At 49.8% G+C, this 15,033-nt stretch overlaps 1 protein-coding gene across 1 annotated transcript in view; it reads right to left on the bottom strand.

Annotated features, from left to right (window-relative positions):
• Positions 1-1,259: 1,259 nt before the first annotated feature.
• The window catches only part of BLK (BLK proto-oncogene, Src family tyrosine kinase), a 46,378-nt gene continuing 32,604 nt past the window's right edge, over positions 1,260-15,033 (bottom strand). The window contains exons 8-14 of the mRNA XM_058835073.1: positions 10,870-11,019; positions 10,084-10,236; positions 9,062-9,241; positions 8,462-8,538; positions 5,236-5,386; positions 3,300-3,431; positions 1,260-1,977 (exon numbers count right to left, since the gene is read on the bottom strand). Coding sequence (XP_058691056.1) covers positions 1,769-1,977; positions 3,300-3,431; positions 5,236-5,386; positions 8,462-8,538; positions 9,062-9,241; positions 10,084-10,236; positions 10,870-11,019 — 1,052 coding nt within the window. The 3' untranslated portion in view covers positions 1,260-1,768. The remainder of the gene's footprint in view (positions 1,978-3,299; positions 3,432-5,235; positions 5,387-8,461; positions 8,539-9,061; positions 9,242-10,083; positions 10,237-10,869; positions 11,020-15,033) is intronic.

Genomic DNA, 15,033 nt, shown 5'->3' with positions numbered 1-15,033 from the left:
ATAGACCTCCATCCACCATCCCTATGGAAAAATTCTGGACACTTCAGGTTTTCTGTACTAGATCTAGTATTTCTGAGACTGGGTCATCTCAGCCAGTTCCCTCTTCCTCAGTCTGGGTGATCATTTATTGTTGTTAAATCCTCCTTTCCTCCTCAGGGGGACAACTCCTTTTTCTCCCAGGCTCTTGTGCAGCAGTGGCATGAACAGGTAATTCTGCACTGTGTCTTGGGCTTGGCTGATTCACATGACACAGGATCATGGGATGGTTTAGGTTGGAAGGGATCCTAAGGATCATCTCATTCCCACCCCCTGCCATGGACAGAGACACCTCCCACTATCCCAGGTTGCTCCAAGCCCCATCCAACCTGGCCTTGGACACTTCCAGGGATCCAGGGGCAGCCACAGCTTCTCTGGGCACCCTGTGCCTGTGTTTTACACCCTCATTCTAAAAAAACATCTTCCTTATATCTGCTCTAAATCTACGCTAATTTAGTTTAAAAACACCTCTTATCCCATCACAACAGGTCCTGGTCAAAAGTCTGTCCCCATCTTTCTTACAAACCCAATCTGAATATTTTAATGTCTACTGGAGATTTCTCTTTCCATCTGGGCTGTTTCTTTCCCATGGCAATCTCTTTTCCACTGTGAAATGCACCCTCTACAGCTGGACTCAAAATCTACTTCACAGAGGAGAAAACAGCAGCTGAAACACCCCGGAGAGAAGATGATTCTGGAATGTTCCCCCGTACCCCAGCCTGGAGCTCACTCCTGTGTCCTCACACACCTCCCGTGTGCCATCTGTGCCCTTTTCCTTTGCCCTCCACTCCTCAGCCCAGCGAAACTCCTGACTGGAGCCTGAAGCCTCTTGTGGGCATTTCCCCGGGCTGGAGCTTCACCAGAAACCAGGGAAATGTCATTTGAGCCCTCCTGGTGCTGGGTGCGGAGCGGGACCTGCCGGGCTCTTGCACCGCGAGCTTGCTCAGCCAAGCGAGGAAGGGTTTTATTTCCGAACTATTTTTTTTTACATGAGTTTTTACTCCCCAAGAGCCGTCCAGATTGGCTGGGAAGGAGGGACATCTCGTGGCCACACCACGAACACCTCTCCTGCTCCTCGGGCATCGCCTCATTTCCTCCCCTGGTACCAGCCCAGCTTCATCCCCGGCCTCTCCCTCCTCCTCCTCCTCCTGCCGGTGGCCACAGCGAGGACAGGGGCTCGCTCACACCCTGTCGCCTCAAGAAAGGGACGGGAAATCCTCGTATCCAGTTTTTTATTACTGATTTGAGGCAGAGCGGGGGCACCACCTGGCAGCAGCGCTCCAGAGCTGGTGTGGCCCAAGGAGGTGCGGACGGGACACGCTCCCAGCGCCGCCCGTGGCACGGAGCGGGTGGAGGATGGCCAGCAGGGCCACCAGAGCGGGGCAGAGGTTCCTCACCCCCAACAGCAGCACCCTGGCCACGGCCCCCTCTCCCCGGAGCTGCAGTTGAGGGGCTGAGAGGTTTTTCTCTATGCAGGTGGGTGGCGAAGGAGTCTTCTGTCCTTCGTGCCGGAGGTGATGCCTGGCAGGTGGGTACAGCCCTCCGGGGCGCTCGGAGACAGCTGTGACATCTCTCAGCCGCCTCTTCAGTCTCTGCGACATCCACCGAGCCGGCAGCATCCTCCTCCCTCGCGTCCCTCCTCACTCCCTATCCCCACGCACGGCCGGGAGAAAGGGAAGCGCGCTGGTGGCGGTCCCGCAGCGCTGTCCCCAGGAGCTGGCGGGGCCGTGGCTCACTGCTGCGGCTCGGGCTCGTACTGCTTCTCCGTGGAGGTGTAGAAGTCCTCGAGCACCGACTGCAGGTACTCGAAGGTGGGGCGCTCCTCGGGGTTGCTGCGCCAGCACTTGAGGATGATGCTGTAGAGCTCGCCGGGACACGACTCCGGGCAGGGCATGCGGTACCCCCGCTCCAGGTTGCGAATCACCTCGGGGTTGGTCATCCCTGGAGAGGAACACAGCCCAGCAGGAGTTATCCGGCAGCCAGAGGGGAAAGGTCAGCGCTGCCAGCAGCTCCCACCCGGGCAGAGCTGGAGGGGCTGCGGTGGTTCCTGCATCTGGGAATTGTCCCTTCCTCAGGGTCCTGCTTCCCCTCCGTCCCTCTGTCCTCTCCATGGTTCCCCTCTCTAGGTTTGGCTTTGCACGGTAGAACCGAGGGAAGGAAAGCCAGCTTGAAGGACCTTTTGTGACAAGAGGGACATTGAGGGGCTGGAGCGTGTCCAGGGCAGGGAACGGAGCAGGGGAGGGGCTGGAGCACCAGGAGGGGCTGAGGGAGCTGGGAAAGGGGCTCAGCCTGGAGAAAAGGAGGCTCAGGGGGGCCCCTCTGGCTCTGCACAACTCCCTGACAGGAGGGGACAGCCGGGGGGATCGGGCTCTTCTCTCAGATAAGAGGAAATGGTCTCAAGTTGTACCAAGTGACATTTTGATCAGATATTAAAAACAATTCCTTGATGGGAAGGGCTGTCCAGCCCTGGCACAGCTGCCCAGGGCAGAGCTGGAGTCCCCATCCCTGGAGGGATTTACCAGACGTGTAAATGTGGCAGTTGGGGACATGGGGCAGTGGTGGCCTTGGCAGCACTGGGTTAATCCAATTTAGGGGCCTTTTACAACTTTAACAGTTCTGTGATTCCGGGAGACAGCTGTGTGTGTCTGGGCACACTTCAGTGAGCACCTCGGGAGGAGCCATGAGCAACACGGGATCCTTGGAAGTGCCTGGACTCTCATCCCGTATTCCCAGCACACGGTACCTGGATAGGGGATCCTGTACCTGGATAGGGGATCCTGTACCTGGATAGGGGATCCTGTACCTGGATAGGGGATCCTGCACTTGGATAGGGGATCCTGTACCTGGATAGAGGATCCTGTACATGGAAAAGGGATCCTGTACCTGGATAAGGATTCCTGTACCTGGATAGGGGATCCTGTACCTGGATAAGGGATCCTGTACCTGGATAGGGGATCCTGTACATGGATAAGGGATCCTGTACCTGGATAGGGGATCCTGTACCTGTTTAGGGGATCCTGTACCTGGATAAGGGATCTTGTACCTGTTTAGGGGATCCTGTACCTGGATAAGGGATCCTGTACCTGTTTAGGGGATCCTGTACCTGGATAGGGGATCCTGTACATGGATAAGGGATCCTGTACCTGTTTGGGGGATCCTGTACCTGGATAGGGGATCCTGTACCTGTTTAGGGGATCCTGTACCTGTTTGGGGGATCCTGTACATGGATAGGGGATTGTGCACCTGGATAAGGGATCCCGTACCTGGATAAGGGATCCTGCCGTAGGTGATGATCTCTGTCAGGAGGATCCCAAATGACCACACGTCAGATTTGATGGTGAAAACCCCATAGTTAATGGCCTCTGGAGCTGTCCATTTGATGGGAAATTTGGCACCTGTCCCAAAGGAAACAAAGGGAAATAACTCCTGGAGCTAGAGCATCTCCCTCACCTCCCGCCAGCAATTCCCCCAAACTGATCCCTGGCTCCCTTGGGCTGTTGATTATGATTCTGTGGTTCTCCCTAGGAAAGGGGCTCCAGCCCTTTGATTATCTGCATGTCCTCCTCTGGACCTGCTCCATCCCAGAGCTGGATGGAATACTCAAAACCAATTTGGCAGATTTATTCTGGGACAACAACAGTAGGATTTTTATTCTGTATAAAACTTCTTTGGCTTTCGCCAAGAAAAATTGGATCAGATGATCCTTGAGGTCTCCTTCCAACCTGGTACTGTGTGATTCTGTGTAATCACTTCAGGAAGGGGGTTGTTTTTAGCAGAAATGCATAACTATTACAGCAAATATAAATTCCCCAGTCCTTGAAGCTGCATAGTTTTATTAAAACCAAAATAAGCCCCATTTTATTTTGTCCATCATGTTCTTGCTTAACACACTGAGGGCAGCAATGACCATAAGGTTGCAGTTTCAATTTAGCTAAGATAAAAAAAAAAAAATAACAAAACAAAACCAAAAACAACCAACAGCAAATCCACCCTGATAAGTGGGAACTGATCATGTTACACTGCAGAGGAAACCACATTTTTATTTATACACATCCTTGCAGGACTGGAAATCCAATGCAGGGTGTGAAATAAATGCCTCACTCACATCACACTCTGAGTGACAAAATTGGGAAATGCAATCCATGAAGTGAGAATTGCTCAGAGCAGACAGAGGGGAGCTGTTATTCCAGAGCAAAGCTTGCTGGAAAAATGCTGATGGAAACTGCTTTCCGTTGGAATAGAAGATCCTTTGGTTATTAACAGAATTATACTGATTTCATCAAAGCTCCTCTTAAGGATAAAACTGCCTTAAAAATTTACAGCAAAGTCAAAGTTCCCCTTGTGGCAGCTTCCAAATTACATTTGGGATCTTTTAATACCCTGAAATAGTTTTGCATGTTGAAATGGGCATAATTTGTAGCAAAAAGTATTTGGGGGACAGGAAATTGAAAAAAACTGTTTCTTATTTTAAAAAGCTCACAAAACTGATTAAATTTCCTTTCCTCAAAGAATATTTTAAGGGGAATTTTATCTCATCCCAACTCTAGAAGAAGACAGATTTCCAAAGTTTGAAAATCTTCTGGTAGGGGCCACTTATGCCTGATGTAATTATTTTATTTCAGTCACTTCTGTTGCTTTCCCTGATGCTCTGTAGAGCCCCTTTGTAATCTGAATGATTTATCTCCGTGTGAGAGCTCAGTACAGGGATGATCTCAGAAGTCTTTTCCAAACTAAATGATTCCATGATTTATTGTTTTCTGAGTGGTCCCTCTGCTGTGGAAGGGACCTGATGTGGTTTGGTTTGTCTGGCACACCTGGAAGCTGCTGCTGGATCCAGATTTGTGGATTTCCAGCTCTGCTAATTCCTTCCCTGTGGATGGAACCCCTGTGAAAACCCGGCCACAGGCAGCAGCTTTCATTAGCTGAGGACAAATTTCCCCAGCAAACAACTGGAGGGCCAGCAGGACTCCCTCAAACAGAACCAAAAGAGCTTTTTTCTCATCTCCCTCTGCAGATTTCTATTGATTTTATAGTCCCCAAGCACTGCTACCTCCCCCAGGACTGGATTTTTGGGTGTTTGTCTCTTGCCTGGTGCTGACAGCAGCAGCCACGCGAGCTCCAGTGCCCTGTGCCTGATGCCAGCCCGGTGTCCTGGCATTCCTGGGGGCAGGAGAGCAGGAGGATGGGAAGGACACCCACCTTCCTGAGCCAGGTACTCGTTCTCGATGAGCCTGGCCAGGCCAAAATCAGCGATTTTGCAGCAGAGCGTCTCCGAGACCAGGATGTTGGCAGCCCTCAGGTCCCGGTGGATGAAGTTCATGCGCTCGATGTAGGCCATGCCCTCTGCCACCTGGGAGGGGAGGAAGAGCCCATCCTCATCATCACCTCCCCACGGTATCTTTGCTGCTGCTCACCCTCCTTCACAATGCACAGCATTTTTACAGGGTTGCTGCTGTCTCTCCGTGATTGTGGATGTGCCTCCGTTCCCCATGGATGGATGGACGGACAGAGAGGTAAATAAATAACTATTGCCCTTGTACAGGTGCAGATATTCATCTTTACCAGCCTGAGCAGCCAAGTGAAGCAGAACAGAAGCACCACTCTCTGTTCTCTACAGAAGGCACAGCCCTGGGTCGTGTCTGCAGCAAAAACCACATCACTGGATTCCCAGTTTCTGCCACAAGTCTCACCTCTCCAGTGGGGATTTTGGTCATGAATATTCCAGGTTAAAAATGTGAATTAAGATAAGGAGAAAACAAAACAAAACACAAAAACATCAAACTAGGAAATCATAGAATTATAGAATGGTTGGAAGGGACCTGAGGACCTTAAAGATCCTCTCATTCCAACCTCCTGCCATGGGCAGGGTCACCTTCCACTATCCCAGGCTGCTCCAAGCCCTGTCCAACCTGGCCTTGGACACTTCCAGGGATCCAGGGGCAGCCACAGTTTCTCTGGGCACCCTGTGCCAGGGCCTGCCCACCCTCACAGGGAAGATTTTATTCTTAAAATCTAGCTGAGGTACCTGGTGTGTGATGAGCCTCCATCAATGACAGCAGCAATATTTCACTGATGAGTGCTGGGGGTTGAAAACGGAGATTGGTGGAAGACAGAGGCTGCCAGGTGGAGTCTCAGATTTGGACTGGGCATTTATTGGGAAGGTGAGTGGATGTGTGCAGCCCCTGCCACCTATACCCTATAGGGGCAGCACCTATTAAAGCTTTTAAGTGCCTGTGGGTGAGGGCAGAGCAGTTTTCCACTCCATGCAGATTCACATGAGCCTCAGAACTCACATGTGGTTTCAAACAGGATACTCACACGTACTTTCCAATGCTGCATTTCTAACCTGTGTCAACACCCCTCTAGTGCAAGGGCTGGTTTCTGCAGTGGAAAATGGAAGAATTGATGTAATTTCCTGTCCTGATGCTAATGAGATAGGACCTGGTGCTCGGCCTGTTCCAGCCCAGAGTGTTTTCAAGCATTTACCCTCAAGACTGACCACAGGATCGAGTGCCTCGGCCCAGACTGTTCTAATTTTAAGTCCCACGGATGTCATCGGATCAAAAAACGCGCTCAAGAGGGTTGGGCGCCTGTTGGGCTGCGATGTCACCCCAACACCACAGATAAACAGGTGGCAAAATAGGTCAGTAGACTGCCCTTTCCCCTTGCTGCTCCTCCCAGAGATACCCAGGCAATGTCTGAGTCTCTGCCCTGGGGAGGTGGTGCTGGGGCGGGAGAGGGAAGGATGGAAGTTGTTCTTCCAGTGCCTCAGGGATGGGTAAAATCCTTCCTACCCCATGCTGAGGGTGACTCCTGTGGGTGTTGCATGACTGGGGTGTGGGGGTTTGATCTGTGTTCAATTATCCTGGTCCTGGTGTGGGGTGCAGTTTGTCCAGAGAAGCTGTGGCTGCCCCTGGATCCCTGGGAGTGTCCAAGGCCAGGTTGGATGGGGCTTGGAGCAACCTGGGATAATGGGAGGTGTCCCTGCCCATGGCAGGGGGTGGAATGAGATGATTTTTCAGGTCCTTCCAACCCAACCCATTCTGTGATTCCATAATTCTGTAACATTGACCAAAATCTTTGCTCTGAGTCACTCAGAGATTGCTCTGGCTTCAGCAATTTCCTCCTGCACAGAAATGCATCTTGCCAATTTCTGGGGAATGCTCCCACTAAACCCAAGGGCTGTGTGATATGGATTAACTGGGATCATTTTCCTTATCCTCAGGAGTTTAACACAAACCACAGGCTATAATTTTCAAGAAGGGAATGAAACAATGAAGGATGGAGGGAGGGAAGTGAGGATTTCAAGAGAGGAGGGAAGGAAGGAAGTAATTAAGTTGAATACCCTGAACAGGAAGGGTGAATTTGTCCCCATAACGTCTCACAGACAATAATGATGAAGTTGCAGATACAGAAAACTTATCAGTAGTGAAGAGGGAAGGAAGAGGTTCCTCTGCACCCCTATGGACAGTTCAAAGTAAAAATTACAGAAGGTGGCACTTCTTCAAAGAATTTAAATCTTTTCATCCTGATTAAAGCAAGAAGGAAAGTCTTTCACTATCATAAAACATCTCCTCAAATATTAAGATTCTCCACTTGTTATTTCATTAAAAAGTAACTCTATATAAGGGCTGGAACCAGCAACCTTTACATGTTGTTTCCTCAAATCCACTTTGACAAGAGAAGCTGAGTGATTTTGTGGATAAATCCCAGAACTTTATTCAGCCTGATGCTTCAGGGTTTTTGTCCCAATATTTCCTAATTAGCCCAACTCTGCTCTGGATGAGCCAAATTCTGTCAACAGCTGGCTGGGACCAAAATGCAGTGATTTTGCCATTCTCACTCTTCATGTGGTTTCCCTAATTTTGCCCTATTTGTGTTTAGAGGCACTTCTGGACAAAAATGTCATAGTGCAGCTGCAACTATTAAGATTTGCAGGCTGGAGATGCTTAAAAGTTAAAAGTTTGTTTTCCTAAAGAACAATATTCCCAGATTTGAGAGTCAGGACATCCTTTATGCCTCATCATCAGAAGGGCAGAACTACTTCATTGGGAGTCTCTTTGTTGAACTTTTTTTTTTTCTTCTTCTTTTTTGGTAAAAAGAAAAAAAAACCAACTTTATTTCCTGCTGAGCAAGGACGAAAAGCAAAATAAATAAAATGAGAACAAAATAAACTCAACCACCCTCCCAAAAGCCCCGAACTCCAGATCTCTAGCCCTGCACTAAGCTATCAGAGGGCTGCCCTAAGGACAGAACTGATATGTGCATGGACACGAGAGAGATAAGGAGAATCCCTAGGAGAACACACCAGGAGGAGCTGTTTTTCTCCAGGAAATCTTTGCTCTGACTGACTTCAGGCTTGCAGGAGTTCCACACTGAGGCAATAACAAATCTTGGATCCTTTTCCCAGCTACTGTTCACTGACCTGAGCAGAGATATCAATGAGTTTGGGGAGACTCAGCTGGCTTCCTTCTTCTGTCTTCAGGAAATCCAGCAAACACCCTGCAGGAGAGAAGGGACTGCTGGAACTCTTCTGAATAATCTATAAATTTGTTTTCCCTGGTGCTTCTCTGAATACATGCAACAAATCTACCTCGGTCCTAAGGAAAATCTGAGAAACCAGAATGGGTGTCCACTGGAGCATCTTCCATTAGGAAAGCTCCCAAGCAGCCCCAATTCCCCTCTGATTTTGCATGGATCTGTTGCAAACCGCTGGGCATTCATTGTTTAAACTTATCAACAAGAGGGGCAAAAGAAAGGACAATTTCACCACGAGGGGAGAACAAACTTCCAGTGAGAACAGCGGAGAGGAGAACTTTAAATACTCTTCAAATGGAGCATCACCATAGTTTTTTCATCACCCAGAAAGTCTCTCTCTGTAGTAGAATCAAACTTTTGGGTCACTTTCTTGCACGCTTGGTACCACCCCTCCTGCCCACCAACCCTCATTCTGCAAGGGAGCATTGGCCAGATCACCCAACAGGTTCTGCAAAAGCCCAGCCAGGAGCTCCAGGAAGGTTTTTACCATTGGCCATGTACTCTGTCACGATGTAGATGGGCTGCTTGGTGACCACGGCGTACAGCCGGACCAGCTTGTTGTGCTGCAGCTTCTTCATCAGGTTTGCCTCTGCCAGGAAGGCGTCAGGATCCATGCTGCCCTCCTTCATGGTCTTCACAGCCACCTTGATGTTGTTCTTGTAGTAGCCTGCAGAGAGATTGTGATGTTTTGGGGAATTTTGGGCTCTCTGCAGGCTCTGTGGGGTCGTGTAATAGGGAGAGGAAGAGCTCCTGGAGCAGAAAACCACAGGAACAGCTTGAATCCCTCATAAACCAACACATGGTAACTCTCAGTGCCAGCAGGTGTGAGAGGAGAAGGGACACTCGTGCCACAGCTCTCAGTCCATGAGCCTCACACCACCCTCCCAGACCCATTCTGGGTGAAACCCCTGGGGCCTCCCGCCAGCTGGGCTCTCAAATCATCCAAATGCCATCCTAAAAGGCAGGACTGTGCAGTCAGCACACAAACTCAGCCCAGTCCTGTCCACAATCTCAATTTCCAGGGCAGCCAGCAACCGCAAAGAGAGTGGCAAAGGAAGCTGAGCTCCCCCAACTTCCTCTCCTGCTGATTAGCAGAAGGCAGGAAGGCATCAGGGATGGAGATCTGGGGTAAAAAGTGGAACAGGGAGGCAGAAAAAGTGGTAAAATGTCACCCAGGTACCCTACTGTGTGTGACTTGGGATCACTGGCATCACTACAGTTGTGCTCAGGATTCCCAGGAAGAATGAGTGCATATCCCAGGAGAAGAGTAAATAGTGACTCCAACACACATCCCCTGTGAAGCCCTTGCTCAACCACTGATCTGTGCAAACATGAGCTGCCCAGTCCTTCCCAGCAATCCTGCAGCTACTCCTGTGAGTGTACCCATAAATATGTGCTTGTCCTCAAGAATCCCCACCCCCAGAATAATCTTGCCTTAGGGAAATAAAAGAGCTTTCCATTTTCTCTCCTTAAGTCTTTTTTTCCTGGAATGGAGGGGATTCCACTTACCCATCCACACTTCCCCAAACTGCCCGCTGCCCAGCTTCTTCACAAGCTTCAGGGCCTCCCGAGGGATTTCCCACTCGTCCTGGGCCCAGGGTCTCTGGGGAACCAGGGATGTACAGGGAGCTGTGAGGCGCTGGCACAGCCCATCCCCTTTCTCTGGATGATGACAAAGCACAGGAGAGTTCAGTGGGATGGCAGAGGAAACCTCCTCCTCCATCCTTGAATGCCAGGAAAAATCAACCTGTGGAAACCTCCACAAGCTCACAGGGAAGTGGTGGAGTTCCCAGACCTCCAGGGATTTAAAAGCTGTGTGGATGTGGCAGGTGGGGACATGGGTTAGGGGTGGCCTTGGCAGTCCAGGGGGAACAGCTGGATTCAGTGGTTTTAGGGGGCTTTTCCAACCTTTATACTTCTATGATTTCATGAAAAGTTTCAGCCACGGGGATCGAGGCACACAGAATGGTCCCAGTCAAAGGGAAAAGCTCAAAGGGAACCATAGAGGAGCAAATTATCCTGCCCAGTTATTCCAAACCCTGCTCCCCATGCATCCCTCCTGCATATCCCGACAGCATTCACCTCTTTCCTTTCCTGATAGGAGTTTGGAAACTCCCTGACTTTAGGGCTGGGGACAGAGCTCCCCCTTGCAATTCCCTGGGATGGAAACCAGAGTTGTGGTTGTAGGATCACACCTGGCCCATGGGAGCAGCTGTGGTGTCTCCCAAGCCCATCCTCCCTCTGTCCCCTCTCTCTTCCAGGACACAGATCCATGAGGGAAGGCAAACAACTCACGGCTGTAATGATGGATGAGCTCTGGCAGGCTGGAGAAAGTCATCCTGGGGGAGATGTAGTACCCTCCCCCGTCCAGGGAGCGGATCCTGTAGTGTTTGATGATGTCCCCGTGAGCAGAGTCATTGTCTCTCACAGACAGGGAGTAGGCATCTGGAGAAGGACAGAAGGAGCTGTGAGGACAAACTGTCCCCCAGTCAGGGCCCAGCTGAATGTTTCCTTGGCTTTCCAAACCAGCCCTGGCTGATGCCTTTCCAGGGCAAGTCCCCCAGAATTTACAGCTGCACCACACTTCCCTCTCTCCGAGGCCAGGGGACAGGATAAAAGTTCATCAGAGCTCAACTGGTCCTGTGCAGGCTTGCTGGAGTAACAGCTGCCTGTGCTGTGGCCAACAGCCCCATGGAAGCACTGTGGGGACCAGCAGCACCTCTCCAGGCAGAGCAATCAGATGCTCCCTAGGTCAGGATGATTTTTTTCACAGCTCCATATTCCCATCTGAGCTCTGCCAAACTCAGCATTGTGAATCAGAATGGTTTGGGTTGGAAAGGACCTTAAATTTCATCCAGTCCCACCCCCTGCCATGGGCAGAGATGCTTTCCACTATCCCAGGTTTCTCCAAGCCCTGTCCAGCCCTTGGACACTTCCAGGGATCCAGGGGCAGCCACAGCTTCTCTGGGCACCCTGTGCCAGGGCCTCCCCACCCTCACAGCCAAGAATTTCTTCCTAACATCCAATCTAAACCAGCCCTCTTTCAATTTAAAGCCATTTAAAGCCATTCTTCTCTGGATTAAACATTATTAAACCTTGTGCCAAGGTCAGTGGTTCAACTGGGGGGTACAGAAGGTGGGTTCAGGTGAATTGTTTTGTTCAGCCACAAACTTGTGACTGTGGCCGAGTCAGATCTAGAGATTCCCACCTGGAATCTCGTCCCTTTTGGGCTTCCAGGTAACTATCCACCACTCCAACCTGCTGTTCCCTCCGTGAGAATCTAAACCTCTTAAGAGGTTGGGTTTTAGTGCACAAAAGCATCACTAGGTGTTGCTGCAGAGCAGAACTTCCAGCCTGAGTCAGTGTGATTCAATTCAGCTCAGCAGTGGGGATTTTTCCCTTTTGTCTGGGTCATATTTCTGGAGTGAGTTGTTACAAGCCCGCTTGGCTGTTCTAATATGTCACCTGGGCTGACAAACTGCCCATTTTTGAGGTTTTTTAATGAAAAGGCAAGGCTATACATGTTTAAAAGTGTGTGTCTGTTCATGCAGGACCATAAAAAGAAGCAGGGCCATCCACAACAACTCTGAAACCCAAATCCTGCACATGAGGGAAAAATTTATTAGCATAAAAATCCTCACTGGCTGGTGTTTCTCCATCCCAGAACCAGCAGTTTTCCTTACACTGTGCCTGAAAACCATTTGCACTTATAAAAAGCAGCAAAAAAACCCCTCACCTCCATGGATAATTGCTCTGTTGGAGTGATCATAAATCTTTACAAGCAGAATTTGGAAGAGCCTAAAGTTATTTCCAAGTGCCAGCAATCATTTTGAGGGGACTCCCTTCCTGCAGAGACCAGATCTGGCAGTGTAAAATTCATGGAAAAACCTGGTGGCTTAAATGCAGAGCCAGGGAACCTCAAATTTGATGTGGTGTTCTCCTCAGCAGAGAAAGCTCTTCTGATTCTCTTTCCTTCACCATGAATGTCAGGCAGGAGACAAATCGAGAAGCCCTTTTGATTTGATCAGTCCTGGAGTGGAACAACTGAGAAACAGCCCTGGGACATCTTCAATGGGGCAATAAAACCTCGAGGGAAAGGCAAAAAAAAGGCTCTGCTGGCTCCTCTGTGGCACCCATGTGGCCCTAAGTTGCAAAATAATGATGATAAACATCAAGCCCAAAGGCTGGACTCGTTAATCTTAAGAGATCTTTTTCAACCTTAATGATTCTGTGAGTCTGTGAGGAAGAATATGACAATGATGACAACATTATTATTATAATTATAATTATTATTATTTACTATTTATTATTATTTTTTGCTATTAATTACTATTATTACTACAACAATTACTATTAATTGCTATTATTATTACAATTACAATTACTATTACTATTACTATTACTATTACTATTACTAGTGCTATTGCTATTAATGTTACTGTTACTATTACTATTATTATTATTATTAACTTCCATTATTGCTGTTGAGGGTGATGATGTTGTTTTAATTTCAAAGAGACTGAAATACTGCCCAGGCCAGGCTGCAGCCCAGGAGCTTTGGGCTCACGTGGCACAAGACTGAGAGGGTTCTTGGTGTGCCTGGGACCCTGTTAGGGTTTGTGTGGGATTTTTACAGGGCCAGGCCTGCTCAAGGAAGGAGCCAAACGTGGTGTGGAGGCAGCTGCACTCAGGCCAAACAATCCAGCAGAAGGAAATCCAGGAATTGATGACAAACACGTCTGCAAGGGGGTGTCTGGAGGCTGAGAGTGTGCAGGGAAGAGGAGACCTGCCCTGGCTGCCAGTGTAGTTGTACCCTAAATATTTTGCTCCCACAGAATCTCTTTTCCAGGCCCCACCAACCCTTTAAACTCTCCTGCACCTTTCAAACAGAGACAGGGACAATCCCAGCTGCCAGGGCTAATTCTTACCCTGTCATTAGGCTAACGAGTGGATCTCAGCCCCAGTCACAGTTTAATTTGCTGCAGGGAGTGTGATGGAGCTTCCCTGTCACTGTCCATGGCCGGTTCCCTTGGGAGCTGCTGTGCAGAGGCAATGCACTAAAGCTGGAAAGATTCACTTCTTCCTTCACAGAATCACAGAATGGTTTGGGTTGGAGGGATCCTTAAAATTCATCTTGTTCCACCTCCTGCCATGGATGGAGACACCTTCTACCACACCAGGCTGCTCCATGCCCCATCTAACCTGGTCCCTGCTCCCAGTGACAGCAGAAAGTGAAAATCATTGACTCCTAATTCCCTCTGATGATATGCAGGAGAGACAAAAGGAGTCCTTGCTCCTCAGCCACAAGGGATATTCACCTGTTCTGCAGTCCTGCACCACATCCTGGCACAGAACTGGGCTGGTAGAGTCGAGAGTACAAAATTCATGGAACAATTTCTGCATCAAAAGGTTGACCAGCCCTGGCACAGCTTGCCAGGGCAGTGATGGAGTCCCCATCCCTGGAAGGGTTTAAAAGCCACATAGGTGTGGCACCTGGGCACCTGGTTTAGTCCATTTCCTGCTCCTCCAGCTCTCAGCAGCCCCTTAAATCCTTCCCAAGGGGAAGCGCAGGAGCTCAGCTGGGTGCAGAGGCTGAGCTCACTGAGGTCCCTCCTGCCAGGAGCAGAGACACAGGAATCCTGCTGGGAGCCAGGAGCCCTTGGCTCAGCACAGCTGGGGGAATGTGATCCTGCAGCTTTGGGAATGATTGTTACTTCAGGGGGACTTTGTTTATTTGCAGCAGCCTCAGCAAGGACAGTGCTCTGCCGATGATGTCACTGCCGGCCCGCTCCCCACACTGTCCCAGCTTCCCATGGCGCTGGATGTGCCTTTCGTGGACTCTGGCAAGTGTTGACTCTGAAGATTTGCTGAGTTTCTGCATCTCAAACCACGAGAAAAACGAGACTCTGCTTAGGATGGGCAGGGCATTGGTGCTGCCCCAGTCAGGGTGCAGAACCCATCCTGCTGTGCCTGAGACATCCCAGTATGAGACAGCCACCTCCCAGTATGAGACAGCCACCTCCCAGTATGAGACAGCCACCTCCCAGTTTAGGTCACTAATGGGATTTAGCTCAGCCCAGTGCTTGTCCCTGATGGTCCAGTTTTGCTGGTGGTGTGCCAAGTGAATGAAAACACACATCATGGGGAAGGAAAACAGAAAAACAGTGGGGCTACAAGGGTGGGGTGAATTCCATGGTTAATTAAATCTATTGCTCTGGATATCTCTTGGTGGAGCACAGGGTGCTTTACGCCAGGGAATTCAGCTCCATGGCACATTTGGAGATGCCTGGCTTTGTCTTTTCCCTTCCTCTTTAGGGAGGAGGAAGCTGCTGCTAAGATGGATCAAACGTGATCACTCAGGCAGCCCAAAGCACAGGGTGCTCAGGTAGCGGCTGGACACACAGGATGATTCAGAGGATGAGGTGTTTGAAGCAATAACACCCATGTTTTATCCTAAAT

Source organism: Poecile atricapillus, chromosome 3, assembly GCF_030490865.1.
Source record: "Poecile atricapillus isolate bPoeAtr1 chromosome 3, bPoeAtr1.hap1, whole genome shotgun sequence".
NCBI classification, from domain to species: Eukaryota; Metazoa; Chordata; class Aves; order Passeriformes; family Paridae; genus Poecile; species Poecile atricapillus.
Note: the sequence above shows the minus strand (reverse complement) of the source record. Positions and strands in the feature narration are given on the sequence as shown.